Below are 24,187 nucleotides of genomic sequence, written 5' to 3'. Positions count from 1 at the left end.
TTGCTGAGCTCTTCAGTTTTGTGTTCAGGGACCAACAGATGCATTAGTGTTACTTGCTCTCTTCATGTTTGGTTGCTAAAAGTGTCTGGATTTTTCCCCTCAAACAAACTTCTTGTAAGTGAAAGTGAATTCTAAAAGCTGCAACACCAAGGGGACTACTTGAAAAGGGAATAATGAAGACATAAAAAAATCCAGATGATACTTCTGAGCTTCCTACTTAAATGATTCACAGAAGTGTATACCACTTGAAAAGAGCTCATGGGGAAAAAAAAACCATATCATTTAAATGCTAATTACTGTAAGATAAAAGAAATTTTAAAAGCTGGGATCAGCGAGATGGCAATTATTCATGTAATCTGAGAAATGAGTTCCCATTGGAGAAACTCTGAGCTCACAGCTACCACTTGCTTAGCTCCCAGTGGATTAGGTCCTGTGCAGACAGGACTCTAAGGTGGTGCCATTTTTCATAGAATAAGAAAGCTTGGAAAAGACCTCTAAGATCATCCAGTCCAAATGTCAGCCTATCACCACCATGTCCACTATACTGTGTCCCTCACTGCCACATCCACATGGTTCTTGACCATTTCCAGACACATCACCATCCTGGGTATCCTCTTCCAATGCCTCACTACTAATGAGAAGAAATATTTCCTAATATCCAACCTGAACCTCCCCTGATGCAACCTGAGGCCATTATCTCTCATCCTATACCTGGGAGAAGAGGCTGACCCCCACCCTGCCACAACCACCTTTCAGGGAGTTGTGGAGCGATAATATCTCAAGTTTGGCTGCATGCAGTACTCAGTGCTCCTGAGCATTTTGCTGCAGAGACAGCCAGTGTTCTTGACAGTTCTGCCTCACTGTCCAGGCCCCATGCAGAAATGACATGCATTCAACTTCTGTAACACCGATTTGGAAGGTACATGCTCTTCCCACACATGCAAAGTGCCCAGCTGTGCCTTGCAGGCATGTTTTGGTGCTTGCCAGCTGATCCGGTTCTGGTTCTATCTTATTTTGCCAGAAGAAACCCTTATCTAACAAGGCAGAATTGAGGACATACAAGTATTTAAGTAAATATATCCAAAAGCATTCCTGTTTTTAATTTAAGGAAAAAAACAAGTCATAAACAAAAGTATAAAATATACATAATAAAACATTGGTTGCAAGTCAAATGAGCAGATTATCTTTTGAGATATCGGACTTCTAAAAAGCCAAAATAAAATGATCTCAAAATCTCTTGACAAGTAAACCTAAAAGGAGAGGAAGATGACAAACTTGTTTGAACACAAAGCAGAAAGGCTTGGAGGTGCTTGTATCTCATGAACTGTAACCAGCTGGCTAGACTGCAGAAAGTGTGACAATACCTACAGTAAATGCCGGCTCCAACTAGTCCATTGCTCAGTCAATGCTACATGGGTCAATAGAGGATCACTTGTATGGAATAAGACTTCCTAGTGCATCAAGCTCAATCTTGGAATTGACAGTTAGCATCACTGCTCCAGAAGGATCAACCCCATAACCTATTATTAGGGTGTTTTCACAATGGTTAGCCTGCAATACCTGTGCTTGTGTCCATACTCCCACAAGGAACATCTCACAACTCATTTTTGCTCTTGATAATGTCAGGGAATACATCAGCAATGTGGACGTTCATAAATCCCCCATCACTCCCGATGGGATTCACCCATAAGTGCTGAGGGAGCTGATAGAAGCGATTGTGAGGCCCCTCTTGACAATCCTTGAATGACCATGGCAACTGGGAGAAGAGCCTAAAGACTGGAGGACAGCAAATGTCCTATCTTCAAGAATGACAAAAAGGAAGACTCGGGCATCTACAGACCGGTCAGCCTCACCTTGATCCCTTGGGACTTGATGGAACAGCTCATCCTGAAACTGTTCCCAGGCACATGAAGGGCAAGAAAACCAGGAGTAGTCTGCATGGATTCACCAAGGAAAAGTCATGCTTGACCACTAAGTTCCTATGATGAAATGATCAACCTGGGATGACTGGGGAGCAGTGGATATTGCCTTCCTGCACTTCATTAAGACCTCAGTAATTACCTTCAGTAATACTGTGCCTCGTAAGATCCTCATAGACAAGCTGAGGAAGTACAAGCTGGTTTAAAGTGGGTAAAGAACTAGCTGAATAGCTAGGTCTACAGGGTGGTTTAGTCTAACTAAGCAGTAACTAGGAAAGTACTCCAGGGGATAACACTGGCTCCAATCTTGTTTAACATCTTCATCAAGGATCTGGCTTGAAAAGCAAATGCTATCCTGGGCTCCATCAGCAAAGGGGTGACCAGCAGGGACAGGGAGGTGATTGTCCCCCTCTACTCTGCTCTTGTGAGGCCCCATCTGGAGAACTGTGTCCAGGTCTGGAGCCCTCAGTACAAGAAAGACAGGGAGCTGTTGGAGAGGGTCCAGAGGAGGGCCACAAAGATGATCAGGGGACTGGAGCACCTCCCTTATGAAGACAGGCTGAGGGAGCTGGGCTTGTTCAGCCTGGAGAAAAAAAGGCTGCGGGGTGACCTCATTGCAGCCTTTCAATACCTAAAGGGAGTCTACAGACAGGAGGGGAGTCAACTCTTTGAAAGGGTAGATAACTGCAGGACAAGGGGAAATGGTTTTAAGTTGAGGCAGGGAAGATACAGGTTGGATGTCAGGGGGAAGTTCTTCACAGAGAGAGTGGTGAGGTGCTGGAACAGGCTGCCCAGAGAGGTTGTGGATGCCCCGTCCATCCCTGGAGGTGTTCGAGGCCAGGTTGGATGGGGCCCTGGGCAGCCTGGTCTAGTATTAAATGGGGAGGTTGGTGGCCCTGCATATGGCAAGGGGGTTGGAGATTCATGATCCTTGAAGTCCCTTCCAACCCTGGCCATTCTGTGATTCTAGATGATGGGGCAAAGCATACCCTTAGCAAGCTTACAGATGATGCAAAGCTGGAAGAAGTGGCTGATATACCAGAATGATTTGTTGCCATTCTGAGAGACCTCAACAGGCCAGAGAAACACGCTGACAGGAAGCTCATCAGGTCCAACATGAATTGCAAATCCCTGCACCTTAAAGAGTAACAACCCCAAGCAGCAGGGCAGGCTAAGTGCCCTGTGAGGAAAAAGGACCTGGGAATCCTAGAGTACCCTGAGATGAGCATGAGCCAGCAATGTGCCCTTGCTGCAAAGAAGGCTGAAGGTATCCTGGGCTGCATTAGATAAAGCACTGCCAGCAGGTAAAGCTTTTCCTCTACTCAGCACTGGTGATGACATGCCTGGTGTACTGTATTCACTGTTGAGCTCCTCAGTATAGAAGAGACATAGACATACTGGACAGAGTCTAATGAAGGGCCACAAAGATGGCTAAAGGACTACATCATCTCTCTTACAATGAAAGGCTGAGTTGGGTCTGTTCAGCCTACAGAATGGTTGGGGGCCGTAGAATCTATGTAGAATGACAGAATCATTAAGGTTGGAAAAGACCTCGAAGGTCATCTAGTCCAACCATCCACCTACCACCAACACTGCCCACTAAACCACATTCTACACATTTCTTGAACACCTCCAGGGATGGTGACCCCACTACTTTCCTCGGCAGCCTGTTCCAATCTCTTACCACTCCTTCTGAGAAGAAATTTTCCCGAATATCCCTAATCCGATCGTCCCCGACACATCTTGAAGCCATTCCTTCTTGTCCTATTCTAGGCATTACATGCATAAATAAAAGGAGAGTACAAAAGAGGACAGAGACAGGCTCCTTTCATTAGCACTCAGTGACAGGTCATGAGAAAATAGGCACAAACAGAAACAGGAGTTTCCTTCTCAACACCAGGAAGCACTTCTTTACTGTGCAGCTGATAATGTACAGGGTTGCCCAAAGAAACTGTGGAGTCTCCCTGCTTGGTGATAATCAAAAGCGACTTGAACATGGGCCTGGGCAATCTGCTGTAGGTTGCCTTACTTGGACAGAGGCGTTGGACCTCTGCAGTTTGTCTGGTCCAACCTAACCTATTACATGACTATGTAAAGACAGTCCTAACCTAGCTGAAGTTTAAGGCACACATTTTTAACACATTATTAAAAAAAAATAAAAAAATACATATATATATTAAAAAAAACCATCAGACTGGCAATGCAAAGTTTGCCATTCTATCTAATTTTATAACCTGATTCTTGGCCTTGTTTTCTGTCCAGTGCAATAAAACCATTACAGTTGGAGGGAGTTTTGAAGGCACTAGTGGATGAACCAAGGTAATTTTTCTGCAGTGAGGGCTCAATATAATACATGTTCCCTGGAGCAGAACTACTGCCTGTTCTGTCACAGTGATGGCTAGTATTTGTTGCTTCTCTCCATATAGAGATTAGAAGCAGAGATGTTAATCAACTGCTGGGCAACCCTGCTTCTCTGCAGCAGACAGGAAGATCCCACCAATTTGTCACATGTAATACAAGGAGAAGGATGGCATTGGAAATGCAGTTTCAGTGCTGGATGCGATCCATCTGTGTATTTCAGATGGAGCAGGTCCAGATAGAGCCTAACAGTCCTCTGGAGATGGGCTCATGTTCATCAACTCTGCTGGATATCCTGACTCAGAGCTCCATTGAATGTCCTGGAAAAAAAGCTGCTGCTGGAGGCTCTTTAGACTGTTCAAGACCTCTGGAGAGAGTTCGTGACAAACCACCTGATTCTCCTGATCCTCTTCCTCCTCTTCCACAGGGTCATCAGGAGGCAAAGGAGAACATCTAGAGATGTAACCCTGGTCTGATTGCACTGACTGTCTTTGGTCTTTGCACTGGTCTTCAAAGATCAACTGGTGCTGCTTTTCAGCCTCCTCTTGGCAGAAACATGCATCTGAAGGAATTACACTCTGCTGATAAAGCGAGTACATAAGCCCATTCAGATGGCTTCTCAGTTCACCTGAGAGGTTTGCAGGACTCTGGTCATCTATTGCTGAAACATCACAGTCATCATGGAGGATGATGTTATTCCTCATTGGAAAACTTGTCTCCAGAAGATGAACTCCTTCCATGCAGTCCTCATTACTCAGCACGTGATGGCCAAAAATATTTTTGTCTTCCATGGAAGAGACTGGCTCTACTATCTGAACTGGAGCAGCCTCATCCAAAGAATCAATCAGAGTCTGAGAAGCTGGATCTCCACAGAGATTAAGCTGAGGCTGTAGTATACAACCTCTGTTCTCACCTTCACGAATGTGGAGATTGATGACATAACAGCAGTTAGGGTCAGGTTCTCGTAAGTGCAGTTGGTGTTTCACAATTCCACCTGGTTCACTTAGCAACGAATCCATCTGGCTCTCTCTGTTTAGGGACTGCAACTCTTCATCATTATCCAGGCTGATGCTTTCAGCCTCAAACCAGTTTGGGTGGTCTATCTGCCAGTTTCTGAACTTCTGAACTGCCTCTTTCAACTTCCGACCACTAGGGGTATCAATGTAGTTTTCAGCTGTGATTTCCTGGATTCGATGGATGCGCCCAGGCTCAAACTTCTCCAAGTCCTGAATCCGAAAATAAATATCCTCAAACTTATCCATCAGTTGGTACCTGGATGTGACATTGAACAGATCAGGAATATCTTTCTCACTACTTATCCCATCAAAATAGCAGACTATATACATTCCAAAACAGGCTGGCTTCTTGAAATCTGGCAGGATCAAATTCAAGGCTGGGGTGAACAGGTCTCCAGTTGGCTTTTGCTGATCTTGCTTGAGACACACAGGCGCGCTCCCAAGCATGGCTTGCCATTTGGCCTGGGTGCCTCGTGAGCATAAGATTATGATCTTTGAGGATAGTTCTTCCATTTCCTTCTTCTGTCGAGTGAGCCAGGGTAATGGCCCAAACTCTGAGATCTGATGATCTTCTAGCAGATCTAAGGCTACAGCAGTGCCACAGACAGTCATCAGAAATTCAGCAAACTTCAACACCACATCCACGTAGAGCAAGTGATCGGCAGAATATACGATCCAAACCTTTCGAGGCTTTAAGGGTGGTAGAGGAAGGTTGGTAGGTGGTACTGCTGAAAGACAGAAATATTAATCCCAACGATGCAAACAACATAGGAGAGCATTAGCTTCAGAACTGCTATTTAGTATAACCTTTTGTTAATTTGGCAACATACAGAGACAACACACTATTGTAAAAATTTTTTATAGTAAAGTCCTGACAGTGGAACTGTGATTTATACTGATGCTTGGGTAGTTGGTGGAATTTCATCACACAAAAGTATAACACATGGGGTTCAAGAGGTTTGCACATGTAGCTATGCTCCCTGCTAGGGAGTTCAGTGCACTTCAGAACAATCTCCTGCTGCTACTGCTTAGATGATCAAAGATTCTTTTGCCAGTATAGCCTCAGCTGGGTCTCTCACTTTACAAAACAATTATCTCCCATCTGCCAAAGATGGCATTCCAACTTGCATATTCTCTGCCTGATGCTACTTGTTATTACAAAGTGTCTTTTGACTAAACGGGAAGATCCTAAGGCCTCATTTCGGTTTTGAGAAGCACCTACAGAGGAGCAGAGTGCAGGAGAGCCCCTTTCTGAACAGCTGTGAGACTTCCAGAATACATTACATGTATTTGGCAGCACAACTTACCAGTTTGCAAATCATAGTGGCTGCACTTTCCTCGCCGGTGTCCTGGAAGAAAGAGAAAGTCACTGTCAGTACTGAAAGTAAGAAAAAAAATTAACTCCTTCCAAAGGCCACATTCAAAAATCTTTAACTGCATGAGGTAGAAGACAACAGGCACCATAAGGATGACACAGGGAAGAAAAAGTCTGATACAAAATATACTAAATGAATGAAGACTTGTACCCGCCAATTTTGCTACTTCTCTACATTTCTCCATGTAGAGAAGAAATGCACACAAAACCAATTTTTTCCAACTTTCCCTGATCTGAGGAGGACAGAATCCCCAAACATTCTTCTACCTCTCTTTAATGCTGTAGAGATGGCATTTTCTTAAGAGGCTTACCTAAAGAGCTAGCTAAAATGTCCCTAATACATGTTACAGATCAATTTTATATTAAGAAACATTCCAAAATATTTCCCATCACTCCTGCTCCTGTGATAACTGCTCCATGGTAATAGCATAATAGACCAGGAATTAGTTCTTAATCACTCACTTTTCCAGTCTGTGCAACGAATGTTTTCGTGTCATGTTTTTTAGTGAATGTGGAAGAAGAAAAACTTTACTTAAACTCAAAAAAGGAAGAAAATGAATTTTGCAGAAACTCTGGGTGTAACAGAAGACTATGGTCGGGACAAATGGGAAGCTTCTGTCCTGTAAAACTCTTGCGTAACGTAGGAGAAGAAATAAATGGAAAGGATATCTGTAGCAATCTGTGGGAATCAAAGGGCTGAACTATGAAGTTTCTTTTTCCCCTCACGAGCTCTGAAGATCTATACAAAAATGGAGTACTAGACAGCATAATCCATTGAAGACTTTATTTAAATAGGTGGATAGTACTAAGATCTTACAAATCCCATGATGTAGATCAGAAGAAAGTATTTACGTTGACATTATTTTAGTGGCAGTACATCAAAATGGGAAGAAACGAAACAGAGGAATAATTACAGATTAGGAAAAGTAGTTTTAGCATCAAATCTTTTGTTTATACTTGGTATGAGTCTTACCTGCTCGTTTTTTGGTCATACAAATGACACCTGCTATGACTGATCCCACCAGTAACACACAGATCCCAGTGATACACCAGTACACCCATATCATCATATCATCTGTGGTACAAAAAGAGCACACACACATTGTTCACACAAATACAAAGCTTCACTTGGGAACAGAAGTTTGCTGAGCAGCAGGTGCCAAGGGAGAGTTTTGCCCAAAACTACAGGTAATCCAGTACTTCCCTCCTACAACAGGCCACACCACAGTCACTCATCACGACATCCTGCTTTTGTGATGCTGTTTTGCACCACAATCTTGTTCCACAAAGAACTGTATGTGCAACACATTGAAAACACAGACCAATAATCTTTCTCTCTATACAGAAATGTTTACCCAGCTTCGACAGGTACGCAGCCCACATCCTGCCTGTTCTGCATAACACATCTTCAAAAAAATGTTTTTTTTTTTTTTTTTTAACGTTTTGGGTGAGGCATTTTTTTCAAACTACAGGTGCTTTTTTTTAAAATCAGGTGTCACTGCAGCCAAAAAAAGGATGTCAAATCATTTCTGCAGATGTCAAGATAAATCACATGCATAATGAATATATGCAAGCTATTCTCTCTAAAAGCTGCTTAATATTATGCAATTAAAAAAAAACACTCTAGGTAAAGTGACAGAAAGTATTTTATATTAAGACTCGTCTTGTCAAAAGCATTTCTCAAGGAATTTTATGCAAGTATTTCAAAAAAGTGCTCTCTATGGTTAGTGCTGCATACAAATACTTGCTTTCTTAGAGCTGTGAAGTACCTGTAATACAATTCATTTTGAACTCAGTGGGTACAGTGAGACATTTCCCAGCCATCGGGCCAGGGAGGATCATTTGTTATTCGAAATGACAGTGAAAGAAGTAAGATATGGTTAAGGGTATTAGGAGACCTTACCTGATGGGCCCACACCTGCAAAAGACAAGAGTTATGTTAAAATTCAGTTCTCGTCCATACAAAATATTGAGAAGTTAATTTAGAGAAACGGAAAGGAAATCTCACTTGGAGCTGGTGAACATGGGATGAAAGTAGAGTGCCTCAGACAGTCTGTACCACAGATGGCAAAGAACGGCTGAATCTGCAGGCAAAATAAATTCAGAAAACAAAAGCTATTCTTAAAAGCAATTCTGTTCCAGCTTGACTTTCCCCTCTGCCCCTACATTCCCTTTACTTTACCACAGGGGGACAGAATTCCCACTTCCCTTCTGAAAACAAGATTAATCAAGAATTCTTACACTGTTCACTATGAATTAACAAGGCAGGGAGCTTCTGTGGTTGTGCACCTGTCATTCCCACTTCAGACTCAGACTTGGCAACTCTACACTAAGGAAAAGCCACTGTCTACAAAGAAGATCTTTATAAAATATTCTTCCTGCCATAATCATTATTTCCCTGATGTATGTAATAGCTCAGAACAAAACACTGTGTGAAAAATACAGAATTCTTAAGCTGCACATTGCCTTGCTGAGAAAGGAATGGCAGAGAGACAACAGTGAGATCGTACCTGTACTTTGTAGTTGCAGCAAGCTTTCAAGTTCTTCTCCATTTTGATTGTGACATTTGCTTGTGGTTGCAGTTCGTCCTGCAGAAGTCAGATATGAGTTAATGGACAGGAGGAGAAAATGGAATGAAAGAAGGAATAAAGAAAAGAAGCTGAGCAGAGAATACAAAGCATTACAAAGACACAGACATTTCTAATTATTGTTTAAAAAAGTCTGGCCACCATCACGTGTGACTGACATAGTAACACTATTAAGACAGCACACTAAGGTTGCACAAGTTAACAGGAAACAAATCTGTACACTGCATAACATCAAATATGTTAAGAAACTGCAAGCTTAAGTTAACAATGCTAATATCTTAAGTTATTTAATGTGTAAATGTTTAATTAATAAGGCTTCTCATGTGTTTAATTAAAAAAAGCTGTCAACACTGCTGCCTCTTCCATCACAATGGACAAGTTTGTCCTTTGTTGAGAATTCATCAATTTAATAGTAACATAGATATGCTCTTTCCACTGCTCAGCAAAGATATACTCCAAAGTGAAGTTTATTAATCTGTGTCAGGAAAGTGTGCACACAGCTGTACCTGCTGTAATAACATGACATGCATTGGTACATGGAATACGAAAACTTCAAGTAAGAAAGAAATGGAACAATTAAGCAAGCTGAATGCCAGTTTACCTGCCCTGCCCCCAGGAAGGGTGGGGACTGGTAACAAATATTCAGTACCTCTTTTCCCTCAGATGCCTGAAAGGGGAGATTTCTTATGCCAAAAGGCATTCTGCATCTGCTTTGTGCTTCTCAGGCACATAGGTCACAAGAACTGGAGGAACTGATTGACAGTTTAATTGAAACACCCGTTACAAACAAGTGTCTTGTTCTTAAAAAACACAAAAAACCCCAGCAAAACAAAAAACAACCAAACCACCAACTCTCCCCATACCATCACTTTTAATGAACTACTTCAATGATTTATCAAAGCTTTGTACCTTGGTTTTGGTTAACTTATTTAGTCCTATCTCCCAGGTGCTAGCTTGACACAGGAAATAAAGGCTGAAGAGTCATAGGTCAAAATTCCATTTCCACTGCAGGTGCTTACACTCTGCCTCACACATTAAAAAAAAATCTTTGAGAACATCTTTTTGGTCTTCTAGCCATCAAGTTCCTGATAGAAATTTCTCTTTTTCAAAGGCAAGATAATAATCTGAAAAGAACTTGAAAATTGCTGTGCAAGTGCATTTGTTACATCTCCTGCATCTTGGCTCCAACTCCTTTAACAACTGTTAAAGAAATGTTTGCCTAAATTTCTACAGAAGATATAATTGATATCATTTAGAAAGGTAATTACCTCTGTGACATCACGGGTGATCATTTTACACTTCCTCTCATTCAGGAAACTGGTCACATGAATTTGATATCGGGTTGGTTCCTTCCATGGATTAAAGCTCACAAGCAGAGTTATATCATCTAGACTTCTAGCTTGGATCTTGGGCTCCCACAGACTGCCTGGAAATAATGCAAGTATTCTCAAGTTTCTCAAATGTCAAAAGCATTTCAACAGGACATCCATGCCTCTGACAAATTCCTACCTGTCTTTACACATGGGGTGGTTCTTTTCATCAGAGGGTCCTTGCAATCTGCAAGACAGACACACCATCAGTGACTAGTCAGAAACACTGTGCTGCTGTTTAGGAGAAATACCCATTTTCTTAGCAGAAGCCAGAGACACACCTTGATAAGTAGATCTTTGCCCCAAAGTAGCAGCAAATTTCAAAGGAGAAACATCAGTTTGCAACGTATAAACTAGTCTTTCCACTGATGCTATGTTTTTTCATTATGGAGATACTAACAAGAAAAGACTAAAAACATATAGTATTTATAATGACAGCAATACTTGACAGCTCCTTCTGAGAGAAGACTTTGGTACAGTGGGGATCATAGTAGAATTAAAGCTTCATACTGATCTCTGGATTGAAAGCATCACAGCCATAACTTCCTTCAAAAGTATTCTGTCACAGGAAAACTAGTAGGTTGGTGTCTTCTTTGAAACCCAAATTGTCTTCCTCTTTATAATTCTATGAGCTTAATTTAGCAGGCTGGCCGGGGCCTCTTTCGGACCTTTTTCAAATTCTAATACAGAGTTATGCATTCAACATCTAGCAATGTGGAATTTACAGTTCTCAGCCTAAAGTATAACCCTCTTCCAAGTCATGAATACAAATGAAAAGAACTCCCTACAACTGCTTGCTTAAACAGCTGAAAGAGAAAATTATGGATCTTAGGTTTCCAACTTTCAAGTTTAGGCCCCTGTAATTCACAGGTATGCTCTAATCAGCAAAGCTCCCTGCAGCTGCTGACCTTGACACAATGCATTAGGTTTCTGAGGAACAGAAGAGGATAAAACCAGAAGAGCTCAGTATGACCACATACGATAAGGATAAGATTGCTGAAAACTGAATGCTCCCTCACTTTTTCCAGCACACACTGACTGCCACAACATGTACATCATATCTTCTAACTGCAAAGTCATACTGCCAACAATAAACAAGAAGGAAATTATGAACCAGTTTTTAAACCACATATAGAATGTATTTATAAAGTAGCTAATACAGCCAAAGGGCAATGAAGATGCTACCCATCTTCAGGGAAAACAAGTTCTTCTTAGTCATAGGAAAACATTCCTGTATAGAAGAAAGCATCAAGCAGTCAGCTCTATCAAATGTCTTGGTAATTCATATCTAACTATACCTTTGAAATCAAAGCTCATGTACCTAAAATTTTATAGGCTGTGAATTGACTATCCACATCCTCTTCTTCTATTCTGAGAGGTTTGTATCTGTTTATCTGTTAATTAGGGGAATCTCAGAGGAAGGCTCCTCCTCCTGCTCTAAACAGCAACAAGGGTCCAGGCTTCCTCATCCTGCATGTTTTTACCATCTGTTTCCATAGGGTTAGAAGCCTGTTTATCTTTTTCCCCTTTCTGGGACTTAAGACAGTGCTGTTGGTCTGTCCATGTCACTGCATTATAGCATCAACCTCTCTCTCTCTAATTGATACATATCAGCCTGGTGATTTTCTCTCACAACCTAGCCACCTGCTCAAAAAGTTCATCAAGCTGGGCAGGTTTGCACCCATGAAACCCTTCTCTTTCCTCAGGCCCTTGGGGAACTCAAGTCTTGAAGTTCCATGCAACTGAAGGCCTAGGCAGCTCTGTCTCATAGGTGCTTCATCTGGATGCACGTGTCAGCCCAGAAAGGTTGTGGCCTCTCTGTCTGGGTTTCTGCCTCAGCCTGACTGTTGTGGCAGCTGGTCACCTTGTTTGTTTCAATAGAATGCTGCATCGTAGCGTTCCCAGATAAGAAGAAAGCAGTCTGCCTTGTGCCTGCTCAGCAGGCCCTGTCTGCTCAAACTGCTGTGCCATGCCCTCCCCGTTTGCCCATCGCAGTCAGCACACTTCTTTCTGGTCACCCATGCTCCCCCTAGGGGCTGCCTTTGCATGTGCGGGAGTGTTACACTGCTGCTTCAGGCCCCACTCCCATTGCACCACCAGCTCTCATGAAGACTAGTGACTCTGGGCAGCACTCTCCTCACTCTTTTATTTTCCTCCCCCTCAAGGTAGCCTGTATCACACAGTGATTCCCCATTTCTCTATAACACAGCTGCACTGGTGCTGAAAAAATATTATTATTACCAAACTTGCTCACAGTTTGTGGGCCTAGTTTTGGGAAAACAACAACAACAACAACAAAGAAACACAGTAAAACAGGTCCATTACCGAGAAAATAGAGTCCTAAGCTCAAAGCCTAAGGAAAATAGAGCATCTCTTACCAGGCATTGTGAGAGACATGGACTTGCAATTGTAGTCTCCATTTACACTCAGTTTGGGTAGGTGGTAGACAGTCACTTGGTAAGTCTGGCCAGGTTCCACCTCAAAGCGGTTAAAAGTGAAATTCCACTGAAAACAAAACACACTCAACATGAGACTGCTGTCAAGAAACTGAAATTAACAGGTCCTGTCCCATTCTGTTGTCTCGCATGAACTTTTTTCTAAAGCTTGACTGTAGAAAACTACTCAGACACATTAAATCATTAAATGTATCAGTCCTCTGGTCTATCTCAAATTCTTACATTTGGAATGAAGGGAAAAAAATATTTCTTGGGAGCCTCTGAGCTGATACAATGATCTCATAACAAACAACCATGTGGAGTTCAGTACTTGGCCATTTTACATATATATATACACACATACTAAGTTTATGCTGTTTTCCACATATCACTAAAGTTATTTAACTTCTGGAAGAGGGAATGGTTTCAGATGGTAAATGAACTTTGGCCCAGTTCTGGGTGATAAGGAACAAACTCCAAAATCCACTTCTGTAAGGAGATCTGTGGGTGCTCAGCAATTTTCTGATGAGCTCCCTAAACCAAGCACAAGTTGGAAGGACCAGGTTGGTGCTTTCCTCTCCATCAAGAAAGTACAAGAGAGAACTTGACTTAAAAAGAAAGGCTGAGTTTGAAAGGAGACTGTGTCACAGTGGCCAAACAGAACGCAGAAACTCCCACAACTGTTTGCTTTAAGCAACATCTAAAACAGTAACACGTAGTAGGGATTGAGAGTGACTACTTAAACTCAGAGAACAGTAAAAGTGAAAGGGAAACTAAGTAGAGCAGCTTGTAGATGGATACACGCAAGTGTAGAACAAAATAGGTACAACACCAGACCTCAGACCCAATATCTTGATTGTTATGCCAACTCTTCTGACTAACCAGTCTGTACATAAAGAGAAAAAAAAAAAAAAAAAGGTAGCCTTGCTATAAGATAGGAAAAGCAGAACCAAACTCATGGTAGTTCAGGCCCTTAGCACTCACCCGGCCTCCATCTGGACGGACCTGAAGAGGCAAGTTGTTCTGAAATTCAAACTGGGCGCAGATCTGTTGATTGCTGCTCACTTGCATCACTGCCAGCTCTGCCCCTCGGAGATAGCGGATGCTAGCTGCAGGCACACAGACAGAGACGTGTTTTCCCTTTCCTGTCAGCTGCACGTGCAAAGGCTGCAACCCCACGGAGATTACCACTGTGCCTAGACTTGATGCAGCCTTACTCCTTTGAGCTGCTGGGGATCTCAGCACAGAAATAACTGGCTATTAAAAACCAAGTGTGCAGGGTTGACTAACACCACTACTAGCTTACAGGCTGTCCTGCACAGCAAGAACTGAATCCATACTGATGAAGGGGCAGAGCAGCAGGCAATTGCATTCTCTAGGCACCCTGGAAATTCTCGGCCTGTTCGGTGATGTATTTAGTTTTGCCTTTCAATACTGCTTTATGTGGTTTTGGTACCAAAGCAAATATTGCTTTATTTGATATAAACAGTCCAAGTGAGCAAGTTCATAACAATGGCTGCACCAAATGATTGGGTTCAAGCTCTGGAATGGGCTGCCCAGGGAGGTGGTGGAGTCACCGACCCTGGAGGCGCTCAAGGAATGTTTGGATTTTGTGCTGAGGGACATGGTTTAGTGAGAACTATTGGTGATAGGTGGATGGTTGGACTGGATGATCTTGAAGGTCTTTTCCAACCTTGGTGATTCAGTACCTGAGGCACACCTGCTTCTTAGTTATGCTGAGGTAACAGCTCTATACTACCCTCAGATACACAGATATACACAGATCCTGCAGAAGCAGAATTAAGCATGTTTGTTTCCTATCTTGAATAACTGCAAAAATATGAATGAGAGCACATAAGCAGAACATTGTATAGAAGCAAAAAATCCATCAAATATTTGGACAGTAAGAAAATCTGACTAACTGGTACTCATTAAGACTCTAATAAGTCAATTATTTCTTTACCAAGACAGATGTGCATATAGGAAATTTAAGTTACAACAACTAGACTGCCCTAAATAGGAGGTATCTGCACTGGGTTAACAGCACATTAATTAATATTTGCATGCTCTCAAATTAACTCTCATTTGTTCAGTTTGCAGATGTAATTCTCCTGCATGAGACTGCAGCAGTCAGTACTATCGCAAAGCTCGTAGCACAAGTCTTCTTTTTCCCCCTTGCTATTGTGGTAAAGGTACGTGCCACTCTTGGGATAGGTTTCATTTGCTTTTCCCATTTAAAGTGCCATTATGCCATGCTAATGGGAGTGTTTTAAACTTCTGAATCCCCAGCATGCCCCACATTCTGATTCATTCCTCAAGAAAAAACAAACCTACCCCTCAAGCAAAAGCAAAGCAAAGCAGCCAAAAGCCCAGATTTCAAGCTGTCCTTCCACAGCTCAATCATTAGAAGTCTTCAAGTCATAATTCTCCTCCCTGTCCCTCCTAGACCACACCTCATTCCTTTGTTCCACTTACCATCTGTGGCCACCTTCCACTCTATCCGAAGCACTGGGAGCAGTTCTCCATCTGTCTGACGGAAAACATCAGAGAAGACATCAAGGCTACTGGGAGCAGAGGGTGTCCATGTCTGATTCTGCAGCCAGCTCCTCTCTATGCAGGTACCTGCCCAGCAAATAAAAGCTGTTATCCAGAGGAAGATGGAATAAAGTCTACTTAACTGCAGTTGCTGCCTGGGTGAGGGTTACTCAGAGGGCAAATCTGAGTAATAGATTGCTTCACCGTTCAAAAAGGCAGCTTTCAGCATGTCAATAATTTATAAATCGCCCGTAATATTCTCAACTCAGGCATTCTGGTAACTTATATTTCCTCTTTTCCTTGAAATCCATTAATAGATGATCACAGTTAGCCTAGTTGGTCAGGTAAGTTTACTCAGTACCTCCCGCAGCAAGCCCCCATCTTGCTGCTGAAACAGAACTGTGCTAGAACACCAGCACTCATTTCAAGCTTTCCAATGATAACATCAGGTACTCAAGCAGTTCTTTAAACAATGTAATTAACTTTTGGAGCAACTGCCTTATTTCTCATTTAAATACACATCTGACTTCAGCTTCCAGTGACTGCTCTTGCATTGCCTTTCTAAACTAATGAGCCCTCTGGACAGAAAAATAATTTATGTCAGTCAATAGAGTGTTAGGGAAAACAGGGCCTGTAATCCCATTAGAAAGTGATATCAGGTATGACAGGCATTAGATGGATATGGTAAGTGAAATGTTGGACAAAAGTCTAAGTGGATCATCTGGGCACATTAAAATAGCTTTGCTGAGTAAGAGTGAAGCACCAACACAGGAAGAACCAGGCTGTCAAGTCAAGGAGGAGCTACAAGTGGGAAGTTGTTACTGCTCAAATGTTTTAAATAGATCCGTGATGGTGGCAAGAACAGGCCCAATGGTATGCATTTTTCTAAAGAAAAAAGATAAAAAAATCCAGAAGGAAATTGTAAATATCTAATGATAGAGCATCTGATAACTGTCGGACTGGGGGTAGAGGAAAAAGCAGAACCATATTGACATACCTACGATCACTGAATGTATAAAAAGCAAAAAAGGAAAAAGATATAAGAGGTAGAATGATTATACAGCCTTTGCAGAGCTCTGTTTGACATTCTTCAGCTATTTCCTGCATCCACTCAAGAACTAAGCCTGCTCATGACAGCCTGATTTTAAGTGAAGGAAATAACTGGAAAATCCTTGGATGCTCATTTTACAAACAAAACAAAACAAAACAACCTGGTGAAATTCAAGTACCTTATAAAGAAGTGTGCCAAGCATTAACAAGACTATTCCCTAGAATGTACTAAGAACCAAGAGACACAATTTAAACCAAATTCAATCAAGGGAGAATTCTAATGGTGGAGCTGCAGTTTGGCTTTGCTCTGCTTCCAGGCTGTACTGTAATGCCCAGCTGCCAATGGGAAATATGATCCAATCCCATCCCACCCAGTCCCTCTTCTTGCCAAAAAATGTTTAAAGTCTGTGACCTACAATAACTTCAGTTTCCTTTTCCAATTCATACCCGGTAATCTACACTCATTACACTCGGCTGTAACTCTTTATGCTCCCTTTTTAAAAAATTTTAGCTCATAATAGTTTTCCATTGGGCACTAAGTCATAGTTTGAAATGAACATGTACTGAAAAACTTGTCCTAAAATTCCATTTCTTTAAAAATGGGCTCTGTCGGATTTAAAAATAAACAAGTTGGGTTGTGTGCTTTTTCCCACACTCCAACTCTACCCTGGGAAAGACAATTTTCCATTTGTCTTTTAGCTGGAATTGATCATGGATCAAACTGAAGACTCCCCGAGCAATGCTTTGCTTCACATCTCTCTGACTCCAGCAGGAAGGACTTTTTGTATGAAGCCAGTTAAAAAACCAAAGGGTTGATCTGATGAGAACGTGGCAATGAAGAAAAACATGACTTACTATTTCCTACGAGGCAGTTTAAATCCTGTAGGGGGAAGGAAAAAGAAAAAGAATATTACTCATCAAATAGAAACTGAATTGAAAATAGTTTGCTTCTCTGTGGTAGCGGGAGGAAAGCAATTTAGTGAATAGCAAGGCATACAAGCTGGCAGAATCAGCCATTTACATCAACAACATAAAGTTGTTCTGCAGAAAAGCAAAGCTCAGGTTTGGGTTTAGCCACTGCCCGATGACCCGAGGCGTGCCTTGCACATTCATGTGGAGATGATGGTTTTCCCCACATGTATTTGTTTATGCTGGGAGACCTCACCATCAGTAGGAAAAAAGCATGCGAACTTGCTTGGTAATGTGATCCTAGTGATAAGAGAAGTTTTTTGCCAACTACACAGATCAAGATGAAGGCAAGGTTTCCTCCCACTCTCTTCCTTTGCCTCAACATATAAAGGGGGATGTTGTCATTGCACTGTGGTCACGATAGGAGACAAGGTAGTGGTGTTTCTGACTTCTGTGCAGCTTGTTATGGCCAATACAAGGTGTGCATGGGGCTTGGCTTGTGGATACAGTCAGACATCACATCAGCCACACTGACCACCTGGTTATTTCAAATGGGAACACAGCTCTGCTAGCTAAGGAAAAGCACGCATGTCATCAGTGGTCATATTTCAGCAAGCACAACTATGCTCTCTCAAACCTTGAGCAAAAGCAAGCGGATTCAGCATTAAGGTCCTTGTGCTTAAAAAACAAAAAAAATAACAAACCAACAAAACAATCACCACCAACCAACCAAACATCTTTTCCAGGCTTTTACGCAAGTGGAAACAACACAAAGGTGTAAATCTTCAAGCTTCCATCACAAGTAACACATCCACACTGCAATAAATAGTGGCAGTATAAAAACACTTGTCTCAGGTGCTTTAGGACTATTTCAATATACTAATACAGATATACTGAGGAAGGTTCAGTGCAATATTTATGTTACGCAGTACTGATCAAGTTCATTACTGCTTAGAAAACCATCATTTCATTTCAATCACAAGGAAGAAATCTGCCCAATAGGCCACTCTGCATATTTAAATATAAATCCATGCAGGCAGAACCCTTGCCTTCTCCTGCACTGTTTCAGCTCTGGAATAGTGGTTCAGAGCTCATTGCGGGAACCCCAGGCTGGGGCTTTTCCCATTGTAAGATGGGGCCTTGGGACAGGTGGCACCAAGAGACACACAGCAGTGCCCTGCCTTGGGCAACAGGGCTGTAGTGTAACTGGGAGCAAAATAAATCAATATGTTTAATGTCATAAGGTAAAATGTCCAGGAGGAACTTGACTATAAAGGTCAGAACAGCCACAACTGGAGGAAACACCCTGATAATCTGAATATCAGATAACAACTTAGTCTGAACTACTACTCCTACAGACTACAGCTACACCATACTTAACTACTGCAGATAAATTCTCCACTGTTTATATCCTTTCGTACTTAAAAATGGTGTGTATATTTAATAGAAATGTTATCAGAACTTTGTATCTCTGAAATCAGCTATAGCTTTTAGTTTCTTTTTTCAACTACTGGAAGACTCTAATGTAACATCTGCAATGGAAACATTTGGCAATGGAAACAACCTTGAGTGCAAATGCTGGTGAACCGTGACAAAATTATCCATGCTACCTTCACAGAAAGATGTATATTTAGTAAATTATTCAATGTGACAATGCTACTTGCATAAACAGGTGTACTGGTTTTGGCTGGGATGGAGTCAATCCTTCTCACAGGAGCTGCATTTGGAATTTGTGATGGCAGTAGAGTTAACCTAACAATTACCAAGCAGTGCTGGTGCAGCATTGAGGCACCTCCTCGCTCCTCTTCATGCAGTTCTTTACAACTGCATGCTTGACCCACGAGTCTTCTTTCTGTGATCCTCTGGCTCTCCCCAGCTAGCTAAGAGGAGCAAGTGAGCAGAGGGGTGGGCTGAGCAGAGCAACAAAAATAACAGGATACAAGCCACGGGTTTGGTTTGTAACCTAATGACTTTTGTTAAAAGCTATCAATTATTATTCAGTCATTTTGTCCTCCTGTTTTTTCAGTTATCAGTACTTATTGTAAACTGCCCCATGGTACAGTCCTTATATAAATTATAAAGCATTATTTGAAGAGCACCACCATCTGCTTTTATCTGCATGTTGGTGCTTCTGTTTATCAGCAGATAAGACAATTAACCAAGCAACAGTTGCAATTTGTTTTGTTTCATTATCAGTGTGAACATTGAACCAGTGCAACAGATCAGTGGACTCTCTTCCTCTAGTTAAACTGCCCTGAGTGAAGCGTTTCCAGGATGAGACTACTCCCTTTCTGGTGTTCTCTGAAAAAGAACAGCTGAACACGGAACGCTCAGTCAGTTAATGACAATTCAGAACTGAAGTCTGACAATTAAGATGCGTTTAAACTTTCAACACTGAGTTTCTACTGAGACAAACAGCAACAAGGTGTCACTATGCCCCAGACCCACCTACTGATTTTCATAGAATTGTCTGATTGGAAGGGACCTTTAAAGGCCATCTGGTCCAATCCCCCTGCAGTGAACAGGGACACCTCCAGGTAGATCAGGTTGCTCAGAGCTCTGTCCAGCCTGACCTTGGGTGTCTCCAAAGATGGAGCATCCACCACCTCTCTGGACAACCCATTCCAGAGCCTCACTGCCCTTATCATTAAAAAAATTATCTTCTTATATCCAGTTTAAATCTCCCCTCTTGTAGTTTGAAACTGCTCTCCTTTGTCCTGTTCAAGAAGCTATCAGAGTGTTTTCCCACCCCGTACGCACCAACCATGTTGGTTTACTATGCTGTTAGTAGTTGAGAATTTAACAAGGTTGCCACCAGAAGGGAAGGACCCTCTGTCCAGAGGGCAGCCTGTACTGGCCCAGCTGCTGGCCTACTCCCTTCCCAGTCCCCAGGCAGTACAGGGATAGCCCAACAGCCCAAACACCCAGAAGAAGAATCAATCCAGTCAGCATGTTCTTACTGTTGGCCACTGGAAACCAACAGGAGATGAAGCCACAATGCTGACACAACTTTACACCAAAAGAACGTAACTCTGGAGAATGACAGCTAAAAACCAGGAGGCAATTAAAGACAAAATGAGCCAGTTTTGCAGTAAGACAAGTCAATTACCTCTAGAATTGCATGAGCTACCTCCTTAGCGCTGCTGATTTTCAGCCTTATCTGATGCAGTTGCTCATTCAGACTGCATTAGCAAAGCTGCAGTCAGCAGAAACAATTAACCTAGTTTCCCTCCACGAGCAAACACAAGTTTAGATCATACAACAGAAATACAATTACAGTGATGGTTGCTTCTGCTCACCCACACAAAACTAAAAGCGTTGACAGAGCCGATACATGTCAGGCTGCACAGGATAGACAAGCAAAGAAATGGGAGGAGATGGCAGAACAAATGTAGAACAAAAGCTGGAGATAGAGCCTGCAGCCAGGCAGGGTGCTGTGTGTGTTGGTACAGAAGAGGCTTTAACTGAGATGTTCTCCCATACTCCCTCTTGCTTCTCAAGATGAAGAAGCAAAGTTACAGGGACACATGCTGCCTGGAACCTTCTGGCAGAGGAGCACAGGCATGGCCAACTCCTCCTGTTTACTTGTCATATTTCCACAGAAAGCCAAACAACTGTTTCTTTTACTTTTTCAAGCCTTTTTCTTCCTTTTGACATCACAGAAGAACAAACCATATGTCAAGGAGAATCACATGAATCTGAAACATACGAGAAACTGATTAACAGCAGCACGTCATAACAATTCAATTGAAATAGTTGGAGGCCAAGATTTCCCAGCAGGATGCTGTGGTAACTAGCAAGAAACTGAAGTAATCTGGGCAGGCAGCCAATTTTATCTTAAAGAGCAACTGCTGAGTGGGAAGAGCTCCAGCTCTTCAGATCTGCCTCTCACCTCCAGGCCATGCTGCCTCTCTCCTGATGCCTGTCTGATATGAAGTCTTTTACAGTTTCCCTTTCCTGATTTGTACGTTCAAAGAAGCAGAGATCAATAGGATGTGAACACATAAAACCAATAATTACTGTAAAATGATTCATTTAAGGCTGGTGGAAAACTATTTTCTACAAATTGTATGCGTTTTAATTTAGAAGCCATAGAGAAAAATGTTCTCTTCTACAAATCCTAAGCAAAATAGAATCCAACTTTAAAAGCTGAAGTTACTTTGTTAAAATTACTTTGAGTGTATTCTTTTATCGTGTTTTGGTAGCTTTGATCACTGATCCTTTTTAGGTCTTAGCAGCTCTAAGTGTGAACAGGGTCAGTGGTTCCATCCTACACAGCAAATTCTTGCAGAAAGCAATGGGAGGTCAATAGCAAACGCAAAGTGAACATGCTTGTAAAAAAAAGGCACAAGTAAAGGCTTCCTCACATGCATCACCATCACTATTCTCTGGAGACTTAGTGAATATCTGAACCAACAAAAGTAACTCCCATGACCCAACTAGGCACACCTATCACAAACCCCACATCCCACTGACACCAGCTACGGTGCCTCACGATGAGCACTCAAGGAGAACAGCCAGATGGGATATGTATGTGTACGGGGAGGAAAGCCAGCACCACCTCCCTGGAGATGACACATTCCAGTAACAGTTACTGGAAGGAGCTGTTTGCAGCCCTGCTACTTAGTCTACAGCCAGACAGGCTCGATGGAGCAGTGGTGAATAAGGAACATTTAAGTGCATTTGTTGACACTTTAATACACCGGGCTCCTGCTACTGAGCATTCAGTTTTGTTTACAATTAAAGGTGTCTGTGATATTGATGTGACACTTTCACTCCACTGCCCCTGGCTGGAAACCGCTGCTGCTCACTCTGCCCTTCCTCAATGCCTGGCAGCAGCGGGTGAGCAGGAGGATGTGGTCTCAGCACCCAGCCCAACTCCGACACCACGGGAGGGGCTCCCAGCAACCGACAGAAAAGGGAAACGGCTACCAACTGCCGCAGCCTCAGTCAGTCACACTTCTGCATGTGTGTGTCAGCAGCTGTACCGCTCCCTTCAGCAGTGCTGCTCGCAGGTTTGTTTTTAAGCCAGCTCCTCTCTGAAAGCTGAATCTGCACTGGGGAATCCCTCACTGCACTCAGTGGTCTGTCTTCGCTTTAAAAGAAAGAAACTGAGAGCAAGGGAGATGGTCAGTTCAAGCATCAAGGACTGCAGGAACTCCACACTGTGCTGCTTTCAAGCTCTGTGTGACTAATGGTGTTTGGGATGCCCATGCAGTTTTGTAATGTGCTCTTGGCCTTTTCCAAGAGCTTTCACTTTGTAATTTCACAACACCCAGCCCAAAGTAAAACTGTGGAAACTGAATGCTTTTGAGGGGATATTATTACACAGGAGCATAAAGCAGAAGAGGAGAGGTCTGGTAACATGGGAACAAGAGTGTGACCAAACTTTAGGGAAGGACAGTGAGGGACAAAAGACAGAAAACGAATACAGGAAAAGGTTACAGATGAAGTGTCACATTTTAGGAGGGGCCCTGGCTTCCTGCGAGGCCAGGCAGATGGCACCAGGAGAACAGGACATGTCTGTCAACCCAGCACTCAGCATAACATCGGTCTGACCCGGGCGGGACAGGAAAATACTTCTACGTGACATGATGGATACTGTGCTGCAGGCTTCGCCTAGTGATGCGTGCACATGGCTCTGAAACAGCCTGCCGCAGAGCAGATGGGACTTGTCTCTCTCCATGCCGCTGACCACACGTACCCTGATGTCACATACAGAGGGAAATTCCTTTCTCACGAAAGCTGGGAGCACACAGCGCTTCCAAGGAAGCAGAAGACGGACTATGCTACAAGAAGCGAACCGCTTACAGACCCATTCATAGCCGCACCACCCCGAAGCAAAGGAATACAGCTACATCCGAGCAGCCGCTTCCCCAGCGAGCCGTCCCCATCCCTCCACGCAGGCCGGGAGCGGGAGGCCGCAGTGCCCGGCACAGGAGAGGCCCGGTCCCGGGCTCGGAGCGGCGGCACTCTGCCTCTCGGAACGGGCCCCAGCAGCCCCGCAGCTCCCCACGATCCCTCCCCGGCGCTTACCGGCTGCGAGCACGTGAAAGGCGGCGCGGCGCCGAGCAGCAAGCGCAACGCGGCGGCCGCGGGCGGCATGGGTAGGACGAGAAGGAACAGCAGCGGAGGAGACAACCCCGGCCGGCCGGCGCCCGCCATAGCCCTGCCGCCGCCACGACCTCGGGGCTTCCGGGCTCCGACCTGAGCGCCGGGCGGGGCCGACCCGCACCTGAGGAGGGGCTGCGCGGCGGGGCGGGACGCTGGGCGCGGCCGGGGTTCCGCACTGCTCGCTGGGGGTGCGGCCCAGGGGAGGGCGGGGCGCAGGGTTATTCGCTCCGCTGCGGCCTGCGGGACGGGGCTCCGGGATTTCTCTGTGGGGTGCCGTCCTCCAGCTTCAGGAGAACGTCGTGAGCAGAGCATGTGCCAATAAAGTGTCGTAGTTATAGGTAGCATTCCGACACAGGGTTCTGTACGCAGGTGTTCTGGGCAGTTCTGTGTGCAGTCGGCTCACAGGAAGCTGTGCAGTGCTTGCTGCTGGCAGTCTTACGGGTTTCACCCAGTTTCACAACTTTCTTTGCTCTGCGGTACACCCACAAGTGGCTTTCAACACCAAAGCCTCCACGTGG

At 43.5% G+C, this 24,187-nt stretch overlaps 1 protein-coding gene across 3 annotated transcripts; it reads right to left on the bottom strand.

Moving 5' to 3' along the window:
• Positions 1–1,065: 1,065 nt before the first annotated feature.
• Positions 1,066–23,848, bottom strand: IL17RA (interleukin 17 receptor A). 3 transcript variants are annotated; one of them, XM_085230377.1, is made up of 14 exons: positions 23,592–23,714; positions 18,282–18,371; positions 17,502–17,526; positions 15,537–15,683; positions 14,046–14,170; positions 13,005–13,131; positions 10,766–10,813; positions 10,525–10,682; positions 9,179–9,256; positions 8,677–8,752; positions 8,572–8,586; positions 7,642–7,743; positions 6,601–6,642; positions 1,066–6,021 (listed from the first exon to the last, which is right to left on the bottom strand). In XM_085230377.1, exons 5-14 carry the CDS (start codon positions 14,130–14,132, stop codon positions 4,523–4,525), a joined length of 2,232 nt encoding a protein of 743 aa, XP_085086503.1. In that variant the 5' UTR covers positions 14,133–14,170; positions 15,537–15,683; positions 17,502–17,526; positions 18,282–18,371; positions 23,592–23,714; the 3' UTR covers positions 1,066–4,522. The 3 variants fall into 3 exon arrangements, with proteins under 3 accessions (XP_085086503.1, XP_085086487.1, XP_085086495.1); XM_085230361.1 differs by lacking the exon at positions 18,282–18,371 and having other exon boundaries at positions 23,592–23,848; XM_085230369.1 differs by lacking the exon at positions 18,282–18,371 and having other exon boundaries at positions 1,066–6,018; positions 23,592–23,848.
• Between the last annotated feature and the right edge of the window lie 339 nt (positions 23,849–24,187).

Source organism: Meleagris gallopavo, chromosome 1 (assembly GCF_905368555.1).
Source record: "Meleagris gallopavo chromosome 1, MGAL_WU_HG_1.1, whole genome shotgun sequence".
Taxonomy (NCBI): Eukaryota; Metazoa; Chordata; class Aves; order Galliformes; family Phasianidae; genus Meleagris; species Meleagris gallopavo.
The sequence above is the reverse complement of the archived record's forward strand: the minus strand, read 5'-3'. Positions and strand labels throughout refer to the sequence as shown.